This window comes from Gastrolobium bilobum, unplaced genomic scaffold (assembly GCF_033153095.1).
Source record: "Gastrolobium bilobum isolate Gb01-03AN ecotype WA unplaced genomic scaffold, APGP_CSIRO_Gbil_v1 utg2887, whole genome shotgun sequence".
Lineage (NCBI taxonomy): Eukaryota > Viridiplantae > Streptophyta > Magnoliopsida > Fabales > Fabaceae > Gastrolobium > Gastrolobium bilobum.
Window position 1 is genome coordinate 144,200 of NW_026897225.1, and position 27,544 is coordinate 171,743.

The following is a 27,544-nucleotide window of genomic DNA, read 5'->3' on the forward strand; positions in this document are numbered from 1 at the left end:
TCCGAAAAAATTAAGTTAAGTTCTGAGTTTGTGTTTGGTTGGTTATGAAATATTAGTGGGAATAAGAGGTTATTTTACCAAAATAACCCCACCTTTACCTTTTGTGAAGACCCATATCTACAGATCGTACGAATTGAAGGTCAATTTTGTCCACATTTTCGCGCTTTAATTTTGGCTTCCCCGGGCAGTCAACAATTCCACATATTTTTTGGATTTCTCATTTGTCAGACCGTACGAAAATTTTCGCACAAAAGCATTTTCCTGGAAACAAATTTGGCCTGGGAAGTTTTGCAATTTGAGCTACCAAACGTTGGAAAGTATTTTCCCCTACCATGCTTTCCGGTGGATTCAGAAATATAACGCGCCCTAAGTTCTTACCCATTCCCAACATTTTGGTTAATACAGAATCTCCTACTTCCTGCATCTGCCACGTAATCCCTAGCTATGTCCAGTCAGAGCACTCTACCACATCTTCCAACTATAGACTTCCATGTCAAACTTTGATTATCGACCATTGACTTTGACCAAGACCACTTTTACTAGGTTCTTGGGCCTCCCTCAGCAAGATTTTGGGCTCATTTTTTTAGTTTGATGCCAATAACAAGGATCTTGGGCTATACTACATTTCGGCCTCCTAAACTACATTTCAGGGGCATTATCGCCATTTTGAAACTTGCCTAATATTTCTGTTACTAAGGGTTGAGTAATTTGTGTCAGACCTTGCATTTTTCTTTCCCTTTTAGCTTCTCTTTACTTTCCTCACCCCAAAAAAAATAATAATAATAAGAAGAAGAAGAAAAAACATATTTCCTTTTCTTCTTGTTAGCTCTAGCTTTAATTTGCATTCTTCTTTGTCGCTTACATGACATTATTATCTTTTAAGTTTACATTGCATTTAGAGTAGTTTATCATTATCACTTTCTGTGCTAGGTTTAAGGTCTGCATTTTGTTTCTTCCTTATATTTCACTTAGCTTATTATTACATTACCATTTGCTCCTTACAAATTGACGTTGATAACTTGCACTCAGATTTGGTTAATTTAAGCAAATATTTTCCCATTTTATTATCCAATTTGTTATTATGGAAAATATCAATGAGATATCTAACCAAGCCTAGGTCGCAAAACTCCTTCCCTTTATTAGGCACCAAATGGACAAAAACAATGACTGCCTTAGGAAAGGAAGGGAGAGATCTCAGAGGGTTTACAAACTAAAGACAATGAAACCTTGGGTCATGTTGGACAAATCTAAAGAAGTGTGAGTAACTGTCAAGGTGATTTCCCATCATTGTAATATGCATAATGATGATGATCCTCATGAAAGTCAAATTAAAAATCCCAACCTTTGATGGTAGCTTAGATGCATAAGTGTTCATTGATTGGCTTCATCAAATTGAGAACTATTTTCCCCCTTTTTCTTGCTCTGACCCATATAAGGTTAAGTTAGTCACCACTAAGCTTACCAACTCTACTAGATAGTATTGGGGTACTGTTGAGCAAGAGCAACGTCAAAGAGGGTTAGAGCCTACAAATAGTAGGGGTGTGGTGAGCTAAAAACTACAAGATGAATACTTCTTTACCTACCATAGGAACCATCTCATGGACCAAAGGTGAATTGTAGGCAATTATCTAATGGGTTGCTAGTCGTTATCAAGAGAGAGGTGCGACTCTTATCCCCTTCTATCCTTCATGAGACCTTTCATAAAGAAAGGGAGGTAGAACAATTTAATAGGGTACCTCATCAAAGGCGTTTCCCCACCCCACGTTCTCCTCGCCCTTCTCCTTCCCAATCTGGAGCTATTCCTCAGCTCACTATTAGCAACGCTTCTAATTGTGTGTCTGCCTCTAGGCCCACAAATCATGGTAAGATACCTACCACGGCATCAGCAACAAAAGTGCTACAAAAGAGAGTTTGCACCTTTTGACCCATAGGCAGCTTGAAAAATAAAATCTCGAGGCGGATATAGTGTTCGCCACATAGTTGTCAATAGCAGTTAGCGGCCGGTAGCGGCCGACCCCAAAAATGGTATAGCGGTGTAGCGGGTAGCGGTATTGCCACTACGGTGAAGTATTAACAGAACAGTCTTAACTAATATAAATGCTCAACTATCAGTCCACCCATGCTCTAGTTATATATGTCATGCATATTGTTTTGTGTACTTATTGTATATTATATTGTGTGGCTGTTTGTATGTAGGCCTAACCATGGCATACGCATAGCACAAGCTGCACAACAATATATTACAAGCTGGAAAAAAAAGGGAAGGAAGGGACTTGCAATAGCAAATTTGAACGTAAAAGGGAATAAGTAAAAATAAAAGAAAGAATAAGTAAAAAAGTTTACCCAGAAAAATAATACAAGAAAGAAAGTTTACCAAAAAAAAAAAAAATACAAGCAAGAAAAAGTAAAAATAAAACCAGAAGTACCCAAAAAAAAAATAAGCAAAAAAGAATAAGTAAAAATAAAACCAGAAGTACCCAAAAAAAAATAAGCAAAAAAGAATAAGTAAAAAAGAAAAAGAAAGAAGAAGCCTCCATCAAAGAAGAAGAATGGGTAGTGAAGATAAAAGAAAGAGTGAAGAGTGGAAGGAGGAAGAAACAAAGAAGCCTCAAAATGTTGAGAACTTAATGGAAAATAGAAGCTCTCTTGCCGGAGAAGAGTGGAAGAAGGAAGGAACGGAAAAAAAAACACCTTGGTTGTCTACTGCAACTCCATCGTTCTCCTTTGGTGCCACACTGCCACGTTTTCTTTCTTCTTTCCCGCGTGTAATGTGGTGGTAATGGGTCCTTTATTTGTGACTTAATAATAAACTTTTTCTCTTGACAAAAATACCCCCAATGCAAAGGAAAACGACGCCGTTTTGTTTGAAGCAGCAAATTAAAAAAAAAAAGGTCTTCTCTTTCCCTTTTTCCCGTAGCGTCCTGTAGCGTCTTCTTCTCCGGCATGTGAGAACTGCTACGCTACGCCGCCACCTCCGCTACCGGCCGGCGTCGCGTCGCGTCGCAGGTTGTGGCGGTCGGCCGCCGCTACCCGCTACTGTAGCGGTTTAGCGCCGCTACTCACCGCTATTGACAACTATGGTTCGCCATTGTCTTGGCGGTTAAATTGGATTTCCTTGATCCTTCTATTATAGAGCCTTCCCACGAGTTTGATAACCTAGAGGTGACAGTTGCAGGTATTATGCTTGATGAGTTTAATAGGGATAATCCATATAACAGAGAATGTGATGACGCTAGTAAACACGTTGGAGAGAGTTCATATGAGATTGCCCATAGCTTAACCCTTTGTCATTCTGTTGATCTTGATACTTTACCCATTCTATTAGACCCTCAAAATCTGTTGAACCTTTTGCTGCCAATATTCCTGATTTGCATGCTGAAATTAGGAGTGAGTTTCCTTTAATTATAAACTTGCCGCTGAAGTGCACTGTAGGGCTCAAAGTTTTAATGTAAGTGACTATGTTATGGTAAGATAAGAAATAGTCCTAATCTTCACCCCACACACTTAAACAATTGCATGCTAGAGCTCTTGGGCCTTTTCAAATTTCCACTACATCTGAGTCTGATGCATATTTACTTTTTTTGGATACAAGTGGGAATTGAACGCATAACCTAATACAACCTACCCAAACCCTTCACCACTAGACCAATACTAGTGGCTTTGATGCATATTTACTTGATTTGCATGATGATTTGAATACTAGTCCTGTTTTCAAAATGGAGGATCTAACACCTTTCAGAGCCCCCCAACCTCCCTTATACAAGCCCCGTATCTCCTCAAGTTCCTACTGTTTCTCAGCAATCAGATGTGCTTGAGGTTGAGCTGAATGATATGTACATCAACTCTCTCTTGCTCCTCCTTTTCTCAACTACTTTGCAAAATGGAAGGATTGTTTTGTTTTGGATTCTACATTGAACCTGGAGGATGATTTTTGTTTGCTGGATTCTGCCCCATTGGCTCTTTCTTTGTCCTTTGACTCCCCGAAAGCGAGTTCTTCTCACTCAGGGGGAACGGTTTAGATTAGGCATTTGTGTTGTTATTTAATTTGGGGATTTTATTTTCCCAATTAGGGTTTTCAAATTGAAATTATTTATTGTCATTTGTTATTTAGGGATTTTATTCTATTTTGGATTATCTTATTCCAACATAGAATGGTAATAACTTATTAGGATGTTTAGTATGTTGGGTCTACAGATAGATAATCAATGCAAACAGTTGAGACGATTTTGATTATTATGAGACGCTTTTGATCATTATATGATATTTAGTTTTCTTTAGTCAAAAAGTATCTAGATTTTGAGTCAGAGGAGCACTTCACCCTAGAGAAGTACTTTCGGTTTATCAGGGGAGTACCCTGCCAAGAGAAGTACTCTTGGATTATTCTAGATTAAAAAACATTCTCTTAAAAAATAATACAACTATAAAAATCTAAAATGTTAAATTTCAATCACCTGACCTCAAACATGAGATTGTACTTTCCATCCCGGTTTCTCATCCTCAAATATGATTGACATGCTTCAGGGTCTTCCCCGGGAGGTAGAAGATATATGTCATATGTTTCTTCTTTGGTTTCAGTATGCTCTGCAGCTATAACTGCCTTGATTTCATCTACTGTCACAGATTTTGCTGACTAAAACAGTAGAAACACTCAGCATAATGTATCATCATGAAGACACTTGAAAATATGAAGAACCTTACTATGATAACATAGCATGGGTCACCTTCAATATGTAGGAGGGATTCTGGAATCCAGAGAATGGATTAAACTTGTTAATAATTTTTATATGTGCTGTTTGGAGATCTGGCTCAATAAAAGCTTTATACATAGGATATACCTACAAAAGGAAACAAAATAATAGGTAAGAATTATAGCAGATGTCTCTTGGTCTTACAGATGCATGTTTTCTAAACTCCTACAGACAAAAAATCTAACATGGGATCAGTGAAAAACCGTTTCAGAGATTTGATGTATTATTTCTTCAGGCTCTTGACCAGCACGTTGAATGTCCCGCAAAACACGCTTGACAAGGTCAAAATGAACTCCACCGGTGACAGAAACACGAAGATCAAGCAAAGGTCGTAACTTTTCACTTAAGGCATAGATGCCTTCTATGATTACAATGCGGGAGCTAGGGACTTCAACAGTCCTGTAATGAAAAGAGTACAAAAGAAACCAATAAAATAATAGTATAAATGCAATAAAATCCTGGTTTGGAATAATATGATGATTTATAAGTGCTAATGCGTATCCAAATTTAAACATTCTGTCCTGCACCCCTTCTATCCACACAATAGACATTCATGTGCATGTATCTGCTTTGTGTCTATCAATATCTGAGTCTGTAGATGTTGGAGGGAAAATGCACACATAGGTGCACATTTTCCCATGCTAAGGAGTTAATAATAGAAAGAAGGGGAGAGACAGATAGCAATAAACAAACAACAATATATTACAACACAATATTATGCATGTGTTTGTATAAAGTGTCAATTCAACCCAAAAACTTAAATTGTTGGGTGAAGGCCACATTAATTATTTTATATCATACTTCTCTTATATCAACATCAACATCAACAACACCTTTATCCCAAATTAATTGGGGTCGGTGGTAGATGAACCCACATGAAAGATACAAAACGGTTGAATAAAAAAATAAAAAAATAAAAAAATAAAAAAATAAAAATAAAAATAAAAATAAAAATAAACAAATAAAATAAAAATATAAAATAAGATAAAATAAAATAACAATATATGTATATATAAATAAATAAAAGTAAAAAAGAAAGGGACAAGAAGAAGTGGGGGAAATGAAGGGGAAAAGGACTAAAAAGGGACCATCTGGAACATAGGAATAACAGCGGGTCTAACCCTCCACCTACCTGTGCTAAGAGTCCATTGGGCTTGAAGGATGTACAATGCATAGGCCCACCTACCTGTGCTAAGAAGCTCCATAATATTTAATTTTTTATTAGAAGAATGGGAAGCGGTGAGAATTAAACTTGTGACCACTTGACCACAAAGGCTCTAAAACCATGTATAGCGTCAATTCAACCCAAAAGCTTAAGTTGATAGGTGAAGACCAAATTAATGATTTTATATCATATTTCTCTAATAGTTTATGAACTATTAGGTGTGTGTTTGGTAGTGTTTACCATTAACAACTTTTTTTACAATAGCAATTTAGGGTAAATTATAACATATTTGGGTATAAGCGAGTAAAACTGATTATAATTGCTGATTTTTTTCATTTACACTGAAGTATCACTTAAAAAAACTATGTTTTGAGCATTTTTCTTCTAGGTTGTCAGTAGCAGCCCGTAGCGCCGCTAAACCGCTACCGTAGCGGGTAGCGGCGGTCGGCCGCTACAAACCGCGACGCTACGCGACTTTGGCCGTAGCGGAAGGTAGCGGCGTAGCGTAGCGTCAATACCGCTACCCGTTACACCGCTACACCACTCCCATGTTGGAATTTGATGGAGAATCCGGAGATGATGATGATTTTCTTCATTAGTTCACTTCTTGTACTTGACTATTTGACAATTTTATTGTTCATTTGTGTTTAATTTTGGATCCTTCTTTTATGTTCCTTGTATTTGACATTGATTATGAATTATGTGTTTGATTTTGTGTGACTTCTTATGTTTGAGCATTAATACTAAAAGCAGTATTGCCTCGTATCTTGACTGTTAGTATAATATATGTGGAATTAATACTTCACCGTAGCGGCAATACCGCGACCCGCTACACCGCTATACCATTTTCGGGGTCGGCCGCTACCGGCCGCTAACTGCTATTGACAACTATGTTTTTCTTATGATCATCTCTCGTTATTTGGTACCTCTAAACATTCTTACCATATTCGCCCCATTGCCCCATTAAAGAACAGGTTATATGTTGTTACTAAACAAATCATTGTGTACCCTTTTTAGTAATTTCCCATGTAAAAGCGATTTTCTATTCAAACAAAACATACTATCTTAAAATCACTTTACAGTTAACATATCCAAACATGAAACTGATTTCATCATAACCGAATATTGAATAATCTTTTATCCTCAGATAATCCAAACACAATCCAAAAGTTCCAGATAAACAAAAATTACAAGGACTTTCCCCACAAAGCATTTCAAATAATAGCTTGATCAATTGAAAGCATAGTTATATATTACTAACTTTTGAATTCTCTTTTTCAGGTTTTCCTATTTATGATAATAAACCTAGATGGAACAGCTACAAAACAAACTTTTGCATATTCTAAAAAGAGGAAGTTGAAAGGTACCCAACCTGTAACCTACGCGAGAACTGGACTTGAAATCATATATTGGAACCTGAACAGGCTTCCCTGCTTTAAGGCCCTGTATATTTTTGAGCAAGGTATCATAATCCGTCAACCGAGGGTCTGTTTCAATAACAATGACATCAGAACTCTTGGTTGCATTACATCCCTTCCTAATTCTTGATTATTGACTAAGAGGATAAACAAGTAAAAGTTTTTTTTAGAAATGAAAAGAGTAAAATAAGATTAGATACGGGAACTCGTCCAAATTGTTAGCAATAGATGATAAGCATCTGAACATGCTTGTTCCTCCAATCAGCAAAATATTCCCCGGAAGTAGTCACAACATATATGTGCATAGAGCGTATCAAGTGAGAGCATGATAGTTGAGAGAAAACCATCCATGTAAGATTGAATGGTTAAGATTGACTCCTCTCAGGCTCTCACTTGATATGCCCCTTATATATATGTGTGTGTGTGTGTGTTATGGATACAAAAGAATCAGTAATTGAATAATATTTAATATTGCAAATGTCACATGGAAATCATGACATAGATCCAAGGTAGATGTTGGCTCTTTCAGAAAAATAACATATATTGAGCTTCTACAGTTGTCAATAAATAAGATTAGAAAGTTGCTCCACCTAAGTGTAGTAAAATGATTTTAGGATTATTGGCCAGGCAGCATAAAAGAGATAGCCATGGACAGTGGGGGAATCTTTTGAGTTTTAAGGCCATCAGGGAGAAGCAAATCCCCTCACCCTCATATATATATATATATATATATTTATAGGAAAAGGTGATTTGTTGGTGCTTTTAATGGTTGTCTTATCTCACTCCACCATTTGATTCTGTTATGGCTCTGGATTTGATCACAAGATATTTACAGTAATGGGTTTTGGAAAGGATGAGAGAAGAAAGAAGATGAAGGAAAGAATGGTGTTATTGATGGAAGATTGCAAGAATACACGCATACAAGAACACAAGACCAAAGCTCTTCACGGGACTCTCCCTTCACTTTGAGAATATATCAGTCTCACAACAATGCTCCAAAGTGTCTAACCCAATCACAAGCCCAGCCTTATATACTGGCAACACTTCCCACCTCAGGACTAACTAACTAACCACATCTCACTGTGCTCGAAACTACCCAAGCCCCTATTTAGGAATATTCCTGCGGGAATATACTTTCCACACAGCAGGTATCCCCCCCTCCCCAAAAAAACACTAGACGTATCAGATTCAATTTCAAAATTTGCTGTATATATAATGTGTCTAATGATCTCTCATTAATGTTGCTTGTTCATACTAAAGTTCCACCATTGGCCAAAGACAGAGAAAAAAAAGACACACACACACACGACACAACTATAGCTATGGAGAATTAACTTTGACCTACGCAAGTTCAAATCTATATACTCATGGGTAACAAGAAGCAACAATCAGTCTTGCAACACTCACTCATAACCAAAAAAGAAATAAATAAGATCAAGAATACATTGTAAAACAGATGAAGAGAAAACTTACCATCAAAGTTGCCATCTATGATTCGGCTAGAATCATTGTAATTGTCCATTGTTATGACAGCTAAGCTTGGCATAAAATTGACGACCTTGTCAGTGAAAACAGTTTTCCCTGCTCCAGAGGGACCTGCAACTCCTACTAATATAAGCCCATCATTCTTTTGAGCCAACAACTGGCATGCCCGAATAACTATGAAGAATCCTTTCTCAAATGACAAAGAATCCTGGATTGGAACAATTTCATAGCGATCACAGTCCTTTCTTTTAACTAGTTGAACCTGATCTCGCAATAGACCAGAGCGTCGTCGAGGCGATTCAATTTCAGAAACAGTAGCTTGTGCCATTAGGGATACCAAAGATGTTCATTCCATATGCTGCAGAAAAGGAAAAGGGCAATGAAAATGCAACAGCAGAAGAAGGTAACAAAATTGGGACATATAATGACATAAAACTTCTTAAATTGCACATGGAATCAAGAGATGGCAATTTGACATTTCAAAACATATAATATAGAAACAAAATATATTTTAATTTCTGCCTTTGCAGTTTACAATTTTACTGGATGTGTCGACCATAAATTGATCATAGCATTCAAATGGGTATGAGCAATTCCTACTCATAATTATCAGTCAACTTTTTGATGGCCAATCAAGATCTAAGGTTCAAATATATGTAAAAAATTAAAAAAAATTAAAACCTACAATTTCATGCTATAGAATATATGTTGAAGCAAATAAGTACTCCTGCGTTATAGCAAAACAATTAGTTGAAGGGAAACAACTATCACTATCCCAATGTTTATAGCAGTAATGAAAATCCATATCCACATATGACGCCATTCATTCAATTAAAAAATGCCCGGAGATCTAATTTGCTCCACAAGGCATGGTTTTGTTACCTAAACTGGTTCTTCAAGGGATAAATCAAAAGCAGTGGTATCAACTATAATATACTCTTCTAAATTTTCTGAAACGGAATAGATGGGATAAAATTGAAATAAATAAATAGATTTTGAACCTATCAAGCAAAATAGAGAACACAATTCATAGAACAATTATGAACAACGTCAAAATTATCATAAGCAGGAAAAAGAAACTAAATATTGGAAAATCACTGCGAAGTGCGGAATCGAACTTTCAGAAAAGTAAAGAAATTAAAAAAGGATCGGAACCTGGTGTCTTCAGTGGACGCTTTTCCAACTTGCTGAGGAACCCAGAGCAGAGTACAGCGGAATAATCATAAGCAGGTAGCTATTGTTGGATTCTCGAATTTTTATTTTTCACATAAAAACCGGTTTAATATGACACGTGGGACTCCATCGTATGATAACTCCAAAATGTTCGGCAGACACGAGTCATAGCTGGTCATCCTTAGTATACTTGTTCTTTTTTTTATATATATATTCCGATCTATTCATTTTCGCAACTAATTCTATTTGGGGATGATTTAAAATTAAGATTTTAAATCCTTTTCAAATATGGTATCGAAGAGATTCGAACATATGCTCTTACCCCAACCTAGTTAGCTCCTCCCATGCGCCAACTTCATTAGTATACTTCTATCATACTATCAATTTGTTCACTAAAAACATTTATTCATCATATGCTGATGATGTATTGCATCACCATTTTTCAATCCGATATATTATGGGATAGCTATTCTGCCTATTCTTATTTTGTGTATCATTACTTATGTCTCTCAACACCGTTAGATTACAATCTCATCCAATGGTGGAGATTTGCAGAATAAAATAAATTATTTTCCTCTTTCTTTCTCCTTACTGCCTCCCACACTCTCTCTCTCCTCCCATTTCTCTCTATCGATTTGCATAATTTACCACCTGAATTTATATTTGAATCTAAATCCATGCAATAATTAATGGCATGATAGTTCTATTGGATAATTATAATTTTCAAAATTTCTTGAATATGATATAATTGAACACAACAAAAATCACAAAATTACAAAAAAAAATGAAAACCACAAATAACCCTTCATTTGAATTAATCCACCATTACCGTAACGTTTCTACTTTGCTGTTAAAATTTGAAACGAATAAACTTATCTACTTCTTCTTATCTTGTTTTACACCTTGAAGTAAGGAAATGATCTCTGTTCTCTCTATGTTACGCTCAACAATAGGCATACCCGATTCCATAACACAGGGCATCTGAGTTTATTTTTCTTGACACACCATTTCAATTTTTTATGTAAATGCTCATAACAATGGCTGGGTTGGATGAATTGAGAAAAAAATTTGCACCTTTTTTTTTATGCTGAAGCGTCATTGAAGAAAGAGAAATGGGAGGACAGAGAAAGAGTGAGAGGCAATAGGAAAGAAAAAGAGGTAAAAGAATTTATTTTATATCATAAATCTCCACTGTTGGATGAGATTGTTATCTAACGATATTGAAAAGGGTAGGCAAAGGTAGGCAAAATAAGAGTATGCATAATAACCTCTCCCTTATATTATAGCAATAAATAATTTTGTCTATTATAAAAGTTATGGCCTTCTCACCAGGATGGTGCACTGAGATTTATTTGATGATACCCTAAATATATATTTATTGTATTCATAAAAGACAATATTTAATATTATGAAGAATTGGCAATTTATTTGTCAATATTGGTAAGTGGATAAAAAAAATTTGGACAATGCTTGTTTGAGTATGTGAAGTAAGTGCACATTCTTCACTTCACGTTGACATTTTTCACTAAGATCACATTAGATAGCTAGGTGGAGTAATTAATTTCTCGTATTACTCCCGCTTCAATAAGCTTTTTGACTTCATCATCAACAACTTTTTGCTTTTGAGGCGCAATTTTCCATTTCTTTTGAGTCATGGGTTTGGCTTTTGGATCTAGGAGAGATGGTGGAAATAGGAGTTTAGGTCAATGTTTGGCATGTCGGCAGTTGTCCTGGCAAAGATATCCTTATTTTTCATAAGGACTTCAATTATTCATTTTTTTTCGTCTCTGGGCATATGTTCCGAATTTTTGTGGTGTTCTCAAGTTAAGGACCAACCTGGATTTCTTCTAAGTTCCTATCTTGTTGGGGGTGTACATGTCGCAACCCTTCTCATACATCCAAATTAGTCATATTTATGGATGTTTTCCCTTTTTCAGTGACTGTGAGATGGTATCTTGGGGATGGTTCATCACCACTTTTGAGGCTAACATTATAACAACTTCTAGCCAATTCTTGATCACCTCTTATTGCTACTACCCTATCTTGAGGGTCTTTAAACTTAATAAGCAAGTGTGGCATAGAAATAATTCCCCTGAGGCTAAGAATGGTTGATCTACCTATAATAACATTGTAAGCAGATGGGCAATTTATAACATAAAAATGAACCTTGACGATTTTCGCTCTAGGTAAGATTCCAAGGTGACTTGTAATTCAATGATTCCTTTAGCCTGCACACATTTTCCTGAGAATCTTAGCAGTTTAGTCTGGTTAGGTGTCATTTGTTGCTATAGGATGTTCATTCCTTTAAAGGCTTCCCAGAATATTATTTCGTCAGAACTACCATTATCAATGAAGATTCTTTCCACCTGCAAATTTGTCATGTAAGCAGAGATGAACTAGAGGATCATCATGTTCAGGAAGTATGTCGCCATAGTCATCTTCATCGAAACTTATTGGAATTTTCATTCCTAGGCAAAATTGAACCATTAGACGATTAGTGACAGTCATTATGGCTTTCAAATGCCTTTTTCTCTGGGAGCATGTCTCTCCCCCGCCTGCAACACCTCGAATAATATTCCCCAACACCCTTATGACATTATTGGATAATAGGGGTTGGTTGTGCTCGCGTGCCATAGGTTGTTCACTCTGTTGTCTTCTTTGGCATGAGGATATTTCCATACGCCTATCATCTCGCCCATAGTTGGTTTGCCTGTAGTTTCACATATCTTGGTAATTTCTACAAGGAAGGTTTCTATCTTGGTCTGAGCTTCTATCTCACTTTCTCTAAAAAAAATTCTTATTTGCAATTAGTGACAAACTTTTTGAGTTTGCCTTCTCTAATCAGAGCCTCAATAGTATTTTTGAGGTCAAAACAATCTTTCGTTGAATGTCCTACGTCTTCATGAAATTTACAAAATTTAGTGTCATCCAATCTGCCTTTCATTTTGATTGGAGCTGGCTTGGCGACATTGACAAAGCCAGCTTGGAAAACTTCCTTCATTATGCGAGATCAAGACGTGTTTAGAGGCGTAAAGTTTTCAAACCTTTTTCTCTCCTTGAACCTCCTTTGGAAGTCTCGCTTAAATTCACTGGATGCAGGCTTTTCACTTAGGCCTTCACGAGATCGTTGATAATCTTCAAGATTTATGAATTTCTCAAGGGTTTTATAATTCTCATGTTGAATGAGAATTGAAATCTTATGTTGTAGAGATAAGAAGCATGTGGGACCCATGTGTTAGAAAAAATTATATGTAGGACCCATGTCAGCGCGGAAATCGAAGGGTGTGTAGAAAAATTTTAATTCTCAAACCTCGCGCGTAATTCTTCAGTGGTCTTTGGCCTTTGTTTTGCCAGAGACGTGCAAAATGGTCTATCCTACATACTGTCATAGATAAGATATATAGAGACTTGGGGATCAAGATCTCTTACCAATAAAGCTTTATCAAAAAATCTGTTCAAGAAATTTCACAAGGTTTCTCTAGCACCTTGCTTCAAAGTTTTCAACGCATGCATGGATTTGTACTAAGCTTTGCTAGTTGCAAATATCACCAAGAACTAGATGGCGAGATCCTCCCAATCATTGATGGAATTAGGTGGCAAAGTTGAATACCACCTTAGAGCAACTTCCTTCAACGTGGTTGGGAAGAGACGCCAACCTATGGCATTAGGTATGTCATGAGCAATCATATTTGTCTGGAATTGTTCCATATGTTCTTGAGGATCTCCCTTTCCATTGTACTTTTTTATAGTAATTTTGATATCTTTGGGAAGTGGTAGGTCCATGATATGCAAGGTAAAAGGATGAGCTACCTTGGAAATTGGTCTTGATTCTTATGGGAATTGTGATCCATATAATGGTCAGCATTATGGTTCATATGAGGCTGATGAACTTCTATCATTTGTTTATCTTTTTCCAATGGACTAGAGTATTTTTTAGAATGTTTTGGTAAATGCTCATTTTAATCAAATTTTTCATCTGCATTGGAATTTTTTTCATGCTCAACTTGTGATTTTTTCGATTTCAGTAATTCTTTTTGTTGTTCCTCAATATTTTGATTTTGTTGCCCGAGGAAATCCAGGATTTGTTGATTTGTTGGTAGTGGATTATCTTGCTAAGGAGAAATTGGATTTATGGATGAGGCTATTCTCTTACGAGATGCCTCGTCAGAGAATGGGAGTCAAAATTTATTGTCCCCACAGACGGCGCCAATGATAGGTCCAATAAATATTGGGCTGGGCTTGATCACACATGTTTGAGATTGAATGATGTTGATGAAGAGAAAGATAGATGGCAAGATAACTTACCAAGATTGTGGGATGATTGGCGAGATGGTACATCAACAACTTGCATATCTAGGCAGTTTGGAAGTGACTGGGGTACCTGCAAGACACTCTAACACTCAAGCTAGTTTAGTATTCAAGGAGGTTCAAGTATTCAAAGAGAGATATCATACCTGGGCTAAATGTCTCTGTATTTATAATATTGAGCGCCTTGTTTCATATCACCTTTCATAGGATGATGATCACTTTCATTGGTGGAGAGGGTGGCCTCTCTCATGTTATTCCTTGATGGGCAAGTCTATTCAGTATATGTGGTAGCAAGCAGGAGCTGCCTTTTATCATTGGGTTCATGTGGTGGCCAACTTGCCTTAGTTGCTAATCTCAACAATGATGATTCGTTTCAAGTTAAGTCACGTTGGCTTGCTAGTCAAGTAAGTGAGATCCCATGTTTTCTATGCAGGATAAGTTGCCTTCGTGGTCAAGTCACTGCAGGTTTTCTGAGCCCTTTGGGCTTTTAGGAATTAAGCCTTTGCAACACCTCATTTTGAACCGTTTGTCAACACCACTTATGATATTAAGCGTGTCATAATTAAATAATTAAATGAAAGACTATATTATAAAAATTACGATTACACCTAGGTAAATATGTGAACTCCTTTTTCATTTCCTTATGTATTATCATATTTCATTATTATTTCCTTCTTGATCTATTTAATTGCTTCATTAATTTAAATATAACACTTTTATCGTAATTTAGCTACATTCTTGTCTAAAGTATGATTTAGCATTTTTAGACCTTCAATTATGTTGGAAGTAGTTAAACTAATCTTCCTAAGTCCCATTAACATTTATTAAGGCATCACAACTCATTAGAAGTGTATTTAGACCTTTCATAACATGAGTATTTGTATACAACTTAAAAAGTAATCGAATACCCCACTCTCACGAGCAAGTATTTGAATACTTCATTCATTCATACATACAATTCATAAACATGGCATCTAATCATTGATTACATCTCACAATGTACCATGCCATATGTCATATACAAGTCCTTAGGGATTACAAAAGATACTCTTTCAACCATTTCAAAATATATACATCATAATATACAAACTTGGCTTCATGAATGTCACAAACTTACACTAAAGATTGCATACCATTTATATTATGCAAATAATGACTATGCATCATAGTTTCTCAAAACATGATTATATATATAAACTCTATCCATCCTCCAAAAACTGAGCCTCATGCTCTATATAGTCCTCTTGCCCTGTGGGGTCTTACCTCCGTCAGTTGGAGTACATGAAATATAGTTCCCAAAATGGGGTAGAATACATCTCAATAAACTCAGGGTCTTCAAAGTAATTTTACACCCATAAGTTCACTTTTTGCATAAAAGGTCATATAACATATCATAGAAACATCATATAGCTCATAGCATATATAAGACTTCCAAGAGCTTAGGTCCTCAAGGAAAGTCCACCCCATACCCTTCCAAGAGTTTAGGTCCTCAAGGAAGGTTCTTCCATAAATACTAGTCCAAAGGCTTAGATCCCTAAGGATAGTACACTTCCAAAGGCTCAGGTCCCCAAGAATTATACACTTCCAAAGACTTAGGTCCCCAAGAAAAGTACTCACATATGTGTGTTCATTGGCCAAGAACTCTCATAAATCATATCAATTAGTCATCACATATACATATCTATATGAATGTAGCTATACTAAGTATATAACATCCCGCTCAATCATCCAAATAATAACCATAACCCTCGCAGGAGCATAGTGGAACAACAATAATGTAGTAAAACTCTGAAACCAACAGCTTACCTCTTGAAGTAAAATTTTCTAGGAGATTTCTTTAAACACAGGCAACCTTCTCAATAGTTGTCTTCAAGTCCAAAATATCCACACAATTAATCTCCAATGAACAACACCTATTTCAAGGTGTAAATATAATTCAATCACACATATTCCACATCAAATACATGATTAATAACGATCAATCATAATTCACAAACAACCATAACATTCATGGCATTCAATGTTACATGTTTTTAAATAAAATATAATTTGGGCACTTTTCATATATACGTTATTGTTCATTGTACACTTATACGACACTGTTCACTATTCATTGTTCATCGTCACGAAACTCTCATCAACGAAACCCATAATCTCTAGTTTCTTCCCTTGTTTACTGAGAAAATGGGTGTTTGAACCCATTCAATGCTTAAGTCAATATATATATATATATATATATATATATATATATATATATATATATATATATATATATATATCCAGCCTTCAATTCCAACAATTAACTAATAAATTACAAAAATAAGAATTTTCAAAATTCACTATTCACCAAAAACTAAAATTTTCAAATCTTCACGAAAACCTGAAATAAGTAGAATTTCTTTACCTTAAATCCCTTTAGAAGGTTAGGAGAGAGACTTTGCTAACTTTAATGAATTGAATCACACATTCCAACATCAAGAACACTAATTTCACCCAAACTTTGGAGTGACTTTTCTTCCTCCACAAAGCCTCTAAATAGAAACTACCAGGTATGCTTTACTCCTTGTGGAAAGCTAAATAACTTTCGTGAAGGAACCAAGTCATTTTTGTGGCTATTTCATATATAAGTTTTTCAAGCTTTGGTGAAAATGAAGAACCGATTAGGGAGATGGAGAATCACGATGGAGAAGATAAAAATTTAAGAAATGAATAATGATAGTCCTTTAGATATTTTAACAAAATATCTTTTCTAGTAAAATTATTTTGCCCCTGGTTCCACTCCCTTATTACAACAATGCCACTCACTCATTTAATCATCCAATTAATATTAGTTTATGATTTTTAGACAAATGAGTCTTAGTGAAATGTATCACACATAATTAATTTTTGAATTCTAGTAGCTTATGCCAAATTACCATTTTCCCTTCATATTTAATTATTCGAATCAATGACTTAACATTTCTAACATGCATTTTTAACTCATGAACCTCGTGAAAAAAAGCTTTTACATACACTATTTTTAAGTTTCGGGCAACTTTTGCTTAGTTATATTTCCCCCCCAAAATTTGTACTATTCATATGTACGAAACTATTCATTAGGGGTATAAATGGGTCAAGCTGGCTCAGCCCAGCCTGCGGCCCGGTCTACATTGAGCCTGGTCCAGGCCCGACCTTTCAGAAAAGTAGAGTAGGCTTAGGCTTATAAAAAAACTTTTTTAACAAATAGGCCATAGGGCAATTTTGTCAAGCCCGGCCTACAGCCTTGTAGGCTGGCCTATTTAATTTATTAAAATAAAATAATAAAATAATATTTATTTTATGTGGCAAAGACGCAAAGTACCAAATACCAATATCTCTTACTTTTTGTGCTATTTTATTTTATGAAAAAAAAACTTGTCTAATCTCTCCAAATTTTACATGTTGTTGCAGCTTAATACCATGGAGTAATGAGTACCTTGCTGGATTATGATGTTACTGAAAATGATCTTTCAATAATACTCTTCTTTCCCTTGTCTTGATGGTGGTTTAAAGATTTTTAAATAAATAACATTCTCTTGTGGACTTTATTTCAGCATCCGGTAATTGTATTTTTCTTATTTTCTCTATTTCTTTGACTCTATTCCTCTATGATATACATTCTAGAGCTGACGTATTATATTGACTCTTTCTTGTTTGTAATTTTTCTCTTATGAGAAGTATTAGTGCATGCATAGATGGAACTTTCTTTGCTTTATACAATTTTTTTTTTGTTTAGTATCTACAGTGGAAGGCCTATAAGGCCTATAGGCCATGTCAGACTTTCTTATTTTTAAAAATGGGCCGGACTTGGCCTACAAATAAAGCCTTTAATAGGTCAGCAGGCCAGATAGGCTGAAGTTTTTTGACGTAGGCTTGGGCAAAAAAGGCCAAAGCCCAGCCCAACCCTTTTACACCCCTACTATTCATGTATATGACATTATCCACATTTTGCACTTTCCACCAAAAAGTGACTAAAATCTCACAATTCAATTTTTAATCCAATTACTCTATCATAATCATGGAATAATTTCTAATTACTCATTTTACTGATTCGGGTTATTCCTCTATCTCGCATGTAGTAGTTCCAAATCAAATATGAAAAAGATAGCATAATATCTTATCCAATTTTTAAATTAACAACTTCTTTAGAAAATTATAGAAAATAATTATTTCTGACAAAAACTTAAAACAAACAAGTTGTAATATTAATTGATTAAGCTCAAATTTATTATAAATTTTAAAACTAGTTCAATTTAAATTCATAAACGATGTTTATTTTCTGGGAAGTTAAGTTGGAGTCAAATCTGACTCAACTTAACTTTGCTCGTTACCACGTTGCACAATTCATAAATTCAATTTAAGCAAATAGTAAATTTTATAGAGGGAGGGAGGGGTTGAAGATTCAATGAGCTACTCTAGATTACTCATTTTCACTTAGACTACCTCTTTTTCACTTTTATTCATACAATTTTATATTTTTGGAAGATAAGAAAGTATTTCTTTTTTTTTAAAGAAAAAAAAGTAAATATATTATTTTATGAGAAAAGTATTTATCATTTTAAATGATATAAAGTTATGTCATTTTAATAGAGAGATAAATACAAAATAATATTTTTTCATTTAAAATTTAAATTAAAAAAACCACCCGCTTTCTTCCTCGTGATTTTCATTTCTTATGTTCATCTCTCTCCTAAAATGGCATAACTTATGCTTTTAAAACGACAAACATCATGCTTGTTTTATTTATCAGAAAAATATTTTTGCAGATAAGTTATCTGCATTTACTTTGAAAACGATGTCGTTTTAAAATTAGAAAATTATATTTATAAAGACTATAATAACCCTGAAATAAATTAAAATTACAAAAACATCATAATTTTTGTCCCAAAATGACGTCATATTGAGCTTACTGCATATAACTTATTTACAGTAACCGCAAAAAAAACAAATTCTTTATTTATTTATTTATACTTTTTGTGAAGGGTTTTAATTTTCTCATGTGGTAAGAGAAAATTGTCTCATGTTGTATACACATTTTATGTGGACCCACATTAATTAAAAAAATAAAAAACAAAAAAAATATTACACAAAAATCAAAAGATTACTGGTAAGAGAAAATAACTTTCCTATCACGTGAAAAAATATTTTCTTTTTTGTGAATTTTTTTACTCGAGAACTTTCGTATAGAATCTTTTAGGATTCTCATTGACTAAAACCTGGCCACAGCCCATCCAACTTTATGCTGATGGAGTTTAGAATCTGTGGAGGCCGAATGCGGCGTGACCTCACAATTGGTTTCCTTTATTCTGTCTAGTTGTTGTCATATGCCCCGTAAAATTAAAAAGATTCGTGTTGCATGTGCCTTGTCAGAAGTGCTTTTCTTGTTTTTTAAGGACTTATTTTTATTAATAATTATAAAAACAATATTTTATTTTATTTTGAATTTCAAGAATATGTCGATTTTTTATATAAATTATGATTTTACATTTTTTTTGACTTTTTGACAAAAATAATTGAAAAAAATATAATTGTATAATTATTAATAAAATATATTAACTATACACTAAATTTTTCAAAACATAGATGTTGTTTCAAATAAAAATTAAGAGGGGACGATATTTTTATCACTTTAGTTAAAAGTACTATTTGTCTTTATATGCTTCGGAAAAGATATTTAATTTTGATAAGTGGGAAAAGATATTTAATTATAGGAAAAACATCATCTTCTGTTGCAGAAAAATATGTTACCCTTCCTGCACACAGATCGAAACTTGTGCCATTTATTTTTGTTTCTTGTTTTTGAAAAAAAATGATGGGGCCCATGTTACATGTATTATGTATCTACATAAATGATTGGTTATCATATGTGACAGAGGAAAACTAATGCCGTTAATTATATGTAAAGTATGTTATTGACTATTTTTATGATATATATTTTTTAAAGGTACATTTTTATTTGAGGATAAAGTATTAATATTATTTTTTCAATAAATTATTTAATTATTTAAAAAATTTAAAATATATTTTTAATTAAAATACTAATTTCTTAAAAAAAGCAATCAAACTGGTTCATAATTTTTTTTCAAAAAAATATTTCTACAATTACTGCAGATAAATTATCTGCATTTATTTTCAAAATAATATTATTTTGGGATTAAAAGATTAAAAAATTATAATTATAAAAATTATAATAATCTTAAAATAAACTAAAATTATAAAAATACCATAATTTCTACTTGAAAACATTATCGTATTAAACTTACTGCAGATAACTTATTTGTAACTGCAGAAAAAACAAACCTCTTTTATAGCAGGCGGTTCATAATCTTTCAAAGACGAGCATATTTTTCTCATAACAATTAAAATAAAATAAGGGCAACATTTTTTACAATTATTAAAAAAATATGGGAAAAAAACCAACAATTTTTTTTTTTTTTGGTATCCAAAAAATCACGATTCTGATCGCAAAGATGTGAATTATTTATTTGACGTGATTTTGTCACGTGAGTTCCATTGTGATCTTACTTTCCCTTCGGCAGTTGAGAGTTGGGAGTTAGTAAATAGTAACCTACCTTCGATTGTAGGTTTTTCATTCCTTGGAGGCTGAGAATAATGAATAATAAAGAACAGTGTTGAAAAGTCATGCATATGCATTTTTCAATTACTATTATTCATTTATTCATTAAACTGTGCTATATATTACTGTGCCTGTGTCTGTGTCTAAGCATTTTGTCGTTCTGAAAGACAGAACATATCACGGAGAGAAAAGTGAAGCGAGAGAATATAGTGATGTATCTTCAAGGCACACCAACTGATCTTGGATTTCACATGCCTGCAGAGTGGGAATCCCACAAACAGTGTTGGATGGGTTGGCCTGTGAGTATGAATAAACTACATGCACACACACACACTCACTCACACACACTGCTTTATCAATGATTTGGTTATTCATCTCTTTTGTGAAACTAGTTAGTGATGTTGCGTGACAGGAACGCACAGATAATTGGAGAGACGGTGCCGTTCATGCCCAAAGTGTATTTGCCAGGACAGCATCTGCTATCGCAAGATTCGAACCAGTAACCGTTTGTTGTAGTTCTGCCCAGGTAGATATTAATGATTAGTATTATTACATTCTGTGAAATGGATGCTGTTGTTTCTGATATTTGAATTATCTATCTTGAAATCTTAGTGGGAGAATGCACGGAGTCAACTACCTGAACATATCAGGGTCGTTGAGATCAGCATGAACGATTCTTGGTTTCGTGACACTGGACCCACTGTGAGTTTGGTTATAGAAACATGCAGATTAGTGGTTTTTATTGTTTACCAAATTTTGTCCCTTTTTATGGTTTGTTTTGTTCAATAGTTTGTTGTGAGAAGAAACCCTTCAACATCTGGTAATGCAGAGTACAAGATTGCGGGAATTGACTGGAACTTTAATAGTTGGGGAGGTAACTAAGCACTCAGACTTTTGTTAGGATTGTTAGAGGATGAGTAATTTGAGGAATCATTAAAGGAAACTTATGTGATTAATTGATTATTGTGTCTTGATTATTGGTTCTTCAACTAATGGAATTTTGTAAAATGTTCAGGTTTAGAAGATGGATGTTACAGTGATTGGAGTCTTGACATGTTTGTCGCTAAGAAGGTTAGGGAAGTTGAATGTTTCACTTATTTATTTATTTTTGGCTGTGCGAATTGCTTACTTGATTTTGTTATCATCATATGTTTGCTAGATTTTGGAAATTGAGAAGATTCCTAGATTTTCACATTCAATGGTGCTTGAAGGTGGAAGCATCCATGTGGATGGAGAAGGTAAGAGTTATGCAGTGATTTGTTGAAGGTGCTTTTTTCTAGTTTTGGGAAATATCTAAGCAAGCTTTCGATGTAAATTATAACGTGTCTGCTTACTTAATGCTAGCTATCTTGCTCTTAAACATCTCTAAATAAATGTAGTTTTATTGCTGATTTATTCATAAAAGAGGATAAGTGGTAGCTAGGCAGAATAGTCCCCCCCACAGTTATATTAATGAATGTGGGAATGTGGCTTAGTTTTCTTCATTGCTTTCATTTCAATCTGTCCTGATATCAGATCAAATATTCTTAGATTTACTGCTCTGTACTTGGATCTCCTTACTGCATTGCGTGTGAAATTTACAAGTTTTGCTGTTTACTTCGTCAATTTTTTCTTCCTTCAGGTACTTGTCTTACCACTGAAGAGTGTCTCTTGAACAAGAACAGGAACCCTCACTTGAGTAAGAACCAAATAGAGGATCAACTTAAGGCATATCTTGGAGTCAGGAAGGTTATATGGTTGCCTCGGGGATTATATGGTATATAAAGCTGGATCTTTTAGATTGAGAATCTTCCAATGAATTGATAGTATTTTGCTTAGGATATTTATTTTGTGGTAGTTAAAGATTTTATATGGACCATTTATGGGAAATAATCCCCCCCCCCCCCCCCCCCAAACAAAAAATCTCTCTCAAAAATCTGCGAAAAAAAGCAATTATTTTCTCTAATCCAAACATGTACTTATCATGCATGAGGTGTAGTACAAGGTTCAATATAAATGTGTTTTTGTATAAGACAATACTATTTATTGGAAAAGACCTTGATTCAGCATAAAACCAGTGGAGCAATGGACCAATGTAAGATGCAGCTTAGAACCCACGATAGCTGAATAACAAATTGTACATTTCATAGAATGTGTAAAGAACCAATTCATCCCAAAAGCTTAAGCTGTTGGGTGAGGCTACATTAATGGTTTTATATATCTCAACACGCCCCTTCACACGAGAGCCCAATGGGCTTGAAGGGTGGACAATGCACAGGCCCACCTACCTGCGCGAAGAAAGAAATTCCACTAGAAAGAAAGTTGGGGGGGGGGGGGAAGGGGCGGTAAGGATTGAACCCGGGACACGAGGCTCTGATACCATGTAAAGAACCAATTCATCCCAAAAACTTAAGCCGTTGGGGGAGGCTACATTAATGGTTTTATATATCTCAACAGAATGAAATCTGACTGCCCTCGGGTTGAATGCGCTTTCTGTCAGGAAATCAATTCTGTGCTTTTGACCATGCTCTTATGATGTAACAAGGCTCCTGACCTTCACAAATAATCAATTAGTGTATATTGATTATCACCTGATGAGACCTTGAGATGCACCACCCCAAAAGCTAGCTCAAAGGGTGGGAGTGCCCAAGGCCTTATAAATCCCACATTAGTTGCCCATACAACCAATGTGGGACTCCAAGTCCCATACCTTGCAAATGGAACTCCAACATTCCACAACAACTTCCCTAGTGCGTGCCCCCACGCACAACTCCACATGATGAATGCTCTGATACCATTTGATGAGACCTTGAGATGCATCACCCCAAAAGCTAACTCAAAGGGCGGGAATGCCAAGGCCTTATAAACCCCACATTAGTTGCCCATACAACCAATGTAGGACTCCAAGTCCCATACCTTGCAAATGGAACCCCAACATTCCACCACGCTTCCCTAGTGCGTGCCCCCACGCACAACTCCACATGATGAATGCTCTGATACCATTTGATGAGACCTTGAGATGCACCACCCCAAAAGCTAGCTCAAAGGTGGGAGTGCCCAAGGTCTTATAAGCCCAAGATTAGTTACCCATACAACCAATGTGGGACTCCATACCTTGCAAATGGAACCCCAACAGTCCCACATTGGTTGTATGGGCAACTAATGTGGGGTTTATAAGGCCTTGAGCATTCCCACCCTTTGAGCTAGCTTTTGGGGTGGTGTATCTCAAGGTCTCATCAAATGGTATCAGAGCATTCATCATGTGGAGTTGTGCGTGGGGGCACGCACTAGGGAAGCGTGGTGAAATGTTGGGGTTCCATTTGCAAGGTATGGGACTTGGAGTCCTACATTGGTTGTATGGGCAACTAATGTGGGGTTTATAAGGCATTGGGCACTCCCACCTTTTGAGCTAGCTTTTAGAGTGGTGCATCTCAAGGTCTCATCATCACCTGAATGAAACTCAAAATAGGATAAAATTGTGACATTGTTGTCAGTCTTTCTTCAGATTAAAGCTAATACAAAAATTGGGTGGTCTTACCTGGGCACCAATAACAAGGATTTTGGCCTTAATGTTTTTAGCTAATTTTCTACTCAAAGAAATAAGAATCTAGTAATGGTTTTGTTTTGTTGTGATATTCTTACTACTTTGTCGCTGAGGATCCTTATGCTGATGTTACTAGCTTCATTACAATACTACTTTTTTCACACTTGAACTTAAGAGCACGGACCAGTCTGCACTGTTGAAAATGACTTTGCCAATCAGCGAACATTTAAAGAAATTTCCTAACTAGGAAATTAGACACTCCTGTAGAGATGATCTGGAAATATTTGTAAATACCTGTTTTATATTCAAAGTGGTATTCAGATTTTATCTATTCCCTGAATTCTAATTAAGAATTATGCTGGTTTTATACAGGAGACGATGATACAAATGGTCATATTGATAACATCTGCTGTTTTGTGAGACCTGGTGTGGTCCTTCTGTCTTGGACTGATGATGAAACTGATCCTCAGTATGCAAGATCTGTGGAAGCATATTCTTTCCTTTCAAGTGTAACTGATGCGAAAGGTAGAAATTTTGAAATCATTAAAATCCATATTCCCGGTCCACTCTATATGACAGAGAAAGAGGCTGGTGGTGTTTTTCAGGTAAACTTCCAACTTTGCAGTTCTTTCATTTCCCATTTACTTTCTAATTCTTTCTTGATAATTGAAAATAATAGTAATAAAAAAGAAGATATGCTATCATTATTATTTCATTTCATTTAAAAGATTATAGAAATAATTTTCAAAATATGGACCCAATTATCAGTGTAGTGTATCTTTAAGTGATGCAATGCATAGTTTGTTGCTGCATGGTCATCAGTTATAGATGTTTAAGATGTCATACTTGAGGTCTTTCTTTTCTCTGTGGCAATGTGATTTGCTATTTCTTAAAACGCTGGCCTTATATAATTTGTACGAAGTTTAAATGTTGGTTGCAAAGATGCTGTGAAACATTTTTCACTGGATTGGATACCACATGGAAAATATATAAGTAGACCGATGGTTTTGTTGGTATCCACTTACACACTTGGAAGGATAAAGGATTCATATGAACATCTGTTTTGGTTGGCTTGTATCTCTCAAGTATTGGGTGTAGTGTTTATTTAATGGAATTTGTCTCTGCTTATGTTGGAAGGTCAGATTCCTAGCGGCAGCCTTTTGATTACCTGTCTACCATAATTCAATATATTAGGTCAACATGAATTTCATTTGCAGCCAAGAAATGATTGTTCCAGTTTTATTTTCAATAGGATGTAATTATCAGGAAGAGCATATTACTAGAAAGTGATCTGCTGTTTGTACTACTCAGATCCACTGCATCCTCTCGGTGATTTGCCCTCCCCTAATCTAAATTTTAACACCAAAGGAATCAGAAAATGGAATTAGGTTCCAAGTGGATCTTTAACCTATGTACTTTTGGTAATTTGGGATGATGGGCACTGCAATCTTTGGAATGCAGTTAGCAACCTGCAGCTAACCAAGACATACTTTTGGATGAAGATTTTGTGTCAATTTGTGCTTTTGAGTTTTGTAAAGCAAAATGAGGTGCCAGAAACAAGACAAATGTTGCCAATCATTTTAAGTAACAATAGTTTGTAATTATTCATAGGCTTTAAATTGTTATATTCTAATAATGGCGATGCTACAACTCATTATATCAAAACTGATATGCTAAGCTTAAAGCTATTTTGATACCTGATATGGTGAAGATTGAACTGGTGCTATTTATTACACTTCCATTGAATGCTTGTTCTGTTGTAATTTTACATTTGACAGTTTGATGAGGCCAAGCCAAGACTTCAAGGTACTAGGCTTGCTGCTTCCTATGTAAACTTTTACATTGCAAATGGAGCTATCATAGCACCACAATTTGGAGATAAAAAGTGGGATGATGAAGCTGTTCGAGTCCTATCTAAGGCCTTCCCTGATCATGAAGTAAGTAGAACCGATAGCTAAAATACTCTTTTCGGTTGAAGAATCTTTCAGCAATATGGTAATCTTTCAAAGATGTGTATAGTTGCAATAATTGCTGCAGTTAGTGTAGATCAAGGAATATTTCTAAATGCATTGTATGAATTTAGGGTATATTTCATCCTAAACATCTTGAAAGTTATCTAATTAATGAAAACAATGGTGGTTGATAACTCGTAAGAATGAAACAACAGCATCTGTGAATCAGACAACAGTCAAAATTTTATGAAATGGGAACAATATGTTGTGAGGGACTGGAGATCTATAAACTTTCCAAGTGATAGGGTATGTGGTCGAATATTTGTAGCTCCAAGTTGGAGCCTCCAACCATCACTGTTTGTTCTAGAAAAAGCTTAGGACTAATGCTTTCATTAAAGATGGATAGCTTGTTGCATTTATTCTTTATAGAACAAACTCTCTTTCTCACTCAGCCTATCATCATGAATTATTAATGCATCAGAAATCGGATGGAGTTTTTCATGAAAACTGGCGAATGTATACCCATCATTTAGCAGAGCCGCAGAGAATAGTAACAAAATATTACTAATGACATTTTAAAATGTTTGCTGATTCCTAGGTTGTGGGAATTGAAGGTTCCAGGGAGATTGTTTTGGCGGGTGGAAATATACACTGCATTACTCAGCAACAACCAGCCATTTGAGCAGCACTCTCCCAACATTCATTGTATCATTGATATATGTTGCATTGGTGTTTTTATGTTATCCGGATGATTAGTTAAATTGCTTGGTTTGCTGAGCATGGATGCTCATTTCTAAACCCAATAGTTGCATAGAAATGTCTGCAAAGATATGAAAAACCATTGAAATAAAACCTAATTGGCATTTTCAAATCGTGAAATCGTGGTATATTCTCTTGATAATTGAATTGGAAATTTTTAAGTAGAACAAATTTTATTTTGCTACTGAGTAGGAGAAAAATGTATCCAATCTGCGAAAATATCTTTGGTACTACGGGAGTACTGAAGACTCAGTGCATCATTTACTTTGAAAAAAATAATATATTTTTCTTACCATTTTACTTTTTCTTGCATGGTTATTTTCGCCTAAACCGTCACATTTTTCTACTTTTAGTAAAGAAATACATACTGTAGCACCAAAGATATGCTCCCAATCTACGCAGTATTCATGTTTAATTT

The 27,544-nt window shown here is 35.1% G+C and overlaps 2 protein-coding genes across 3 annotated transcripts in view; one reads left to right on the forward strand and one right to left on the reverse strand.

Moving 5' to 3' along the window:
• The window catches only part of LOC133304964 (inorganic pyrophosphatase TTM1), a 33,793-nt gene extending 24,216 nt beyond the window's left edge, over positions 1 to 9,577 (reverse strand). The window contains exons 1-6 of one of the 2 annotated variants that reach the window (XM_061505050.1): positions 9,502 to 9,577; positions 8,805 to 9,174; positions 7,286 to 7,400; positions 4,952 to 5,147; positions 4,722 to 4,835; positions 4,457 to 4,630 (exon numbers count right to left, since the gene is read on the reverse strand). In XM_061505050.1, coding sequence (XP_061361034.1) covers positions 4,457 to 4,630; positions 4,722 to 4,835; positions 4,952 to 5,147; positions 7,286 to 7,400; positions 8,805 to 9,144 — 939 coding nt within the window. In that variant the 5' untranslated portion in view covers positions 9,145 to 9,174; positions 9,502 to 9,577. The remainder of the gene's footprint in view (positions 1 to 4,456; positions 4,631 to 4,721; positions 4,836 to 4,951; positions 5,148 to 7,285; positions 7,401 to 8,804; positions 9,175 to 9,501) is intronic. The other variant, XM_061505048.1, reaches the window with a different exon arrangement.
• An 11,358-nt stretch (positions 9,578 to 20,935) lies between these two features.
• On the forward strand, positions 20,936 to 27,345 carry LOC133304968 (agmatine deiminase). The gene is made up of 10 exons (XM_061505056.1): positions 20,936 to 21,191; positions 21,305 to 21,418; positions 21,505 to 21,594; positions 21,682 to 21,766; positions 21,908 to 21,963; positions 22,052 to 22,130; positions 22,514 to 22,648; positions 24,788 to 25,020; positions 26,194 to 26,352; positions 26,966 to 27,345. The coding sequence occupies exons 1-10, from the start codon at positions 21,105 to 21,107 to the stop codon at positions 27,047 to 27,049; spliced, it is 1,122 nt and encodes a 373-aa protein (XP_061361040.1). The 5' UTR covers positions 20,936 to 21,104; the 3' UTR covers positions 27,050 to 27,345.
• The last annotated feature ends 199 nt before the right edge of the window (positions 27,346 to 27,544 follow it).

Excerpts from the sequence above, each read along its gene's own strand:
- LOC133304968 (XM_061505056.1), top strand. The coding sequence starts at position 21,105 with ATGTATCTTCAAGGCACACCAACTGATCTTGGATTTCACATGCCTGCA. Across the intron at positions 21,767-21,907 it reads GAACTTTAATAGTTGGGGAG|GTTTAGAAGATGGATGTTAC; the intron begins GTAACTAAGCAC and ends TAAAATGTTCAG. Across the intron at positions 22,649-24,787 it reads GTTGCCTCGGGGATTATATG|GAGACGATGATACAAATGGT; the intron begins GTATATAAAGCT and ends GGTTTTATACAG.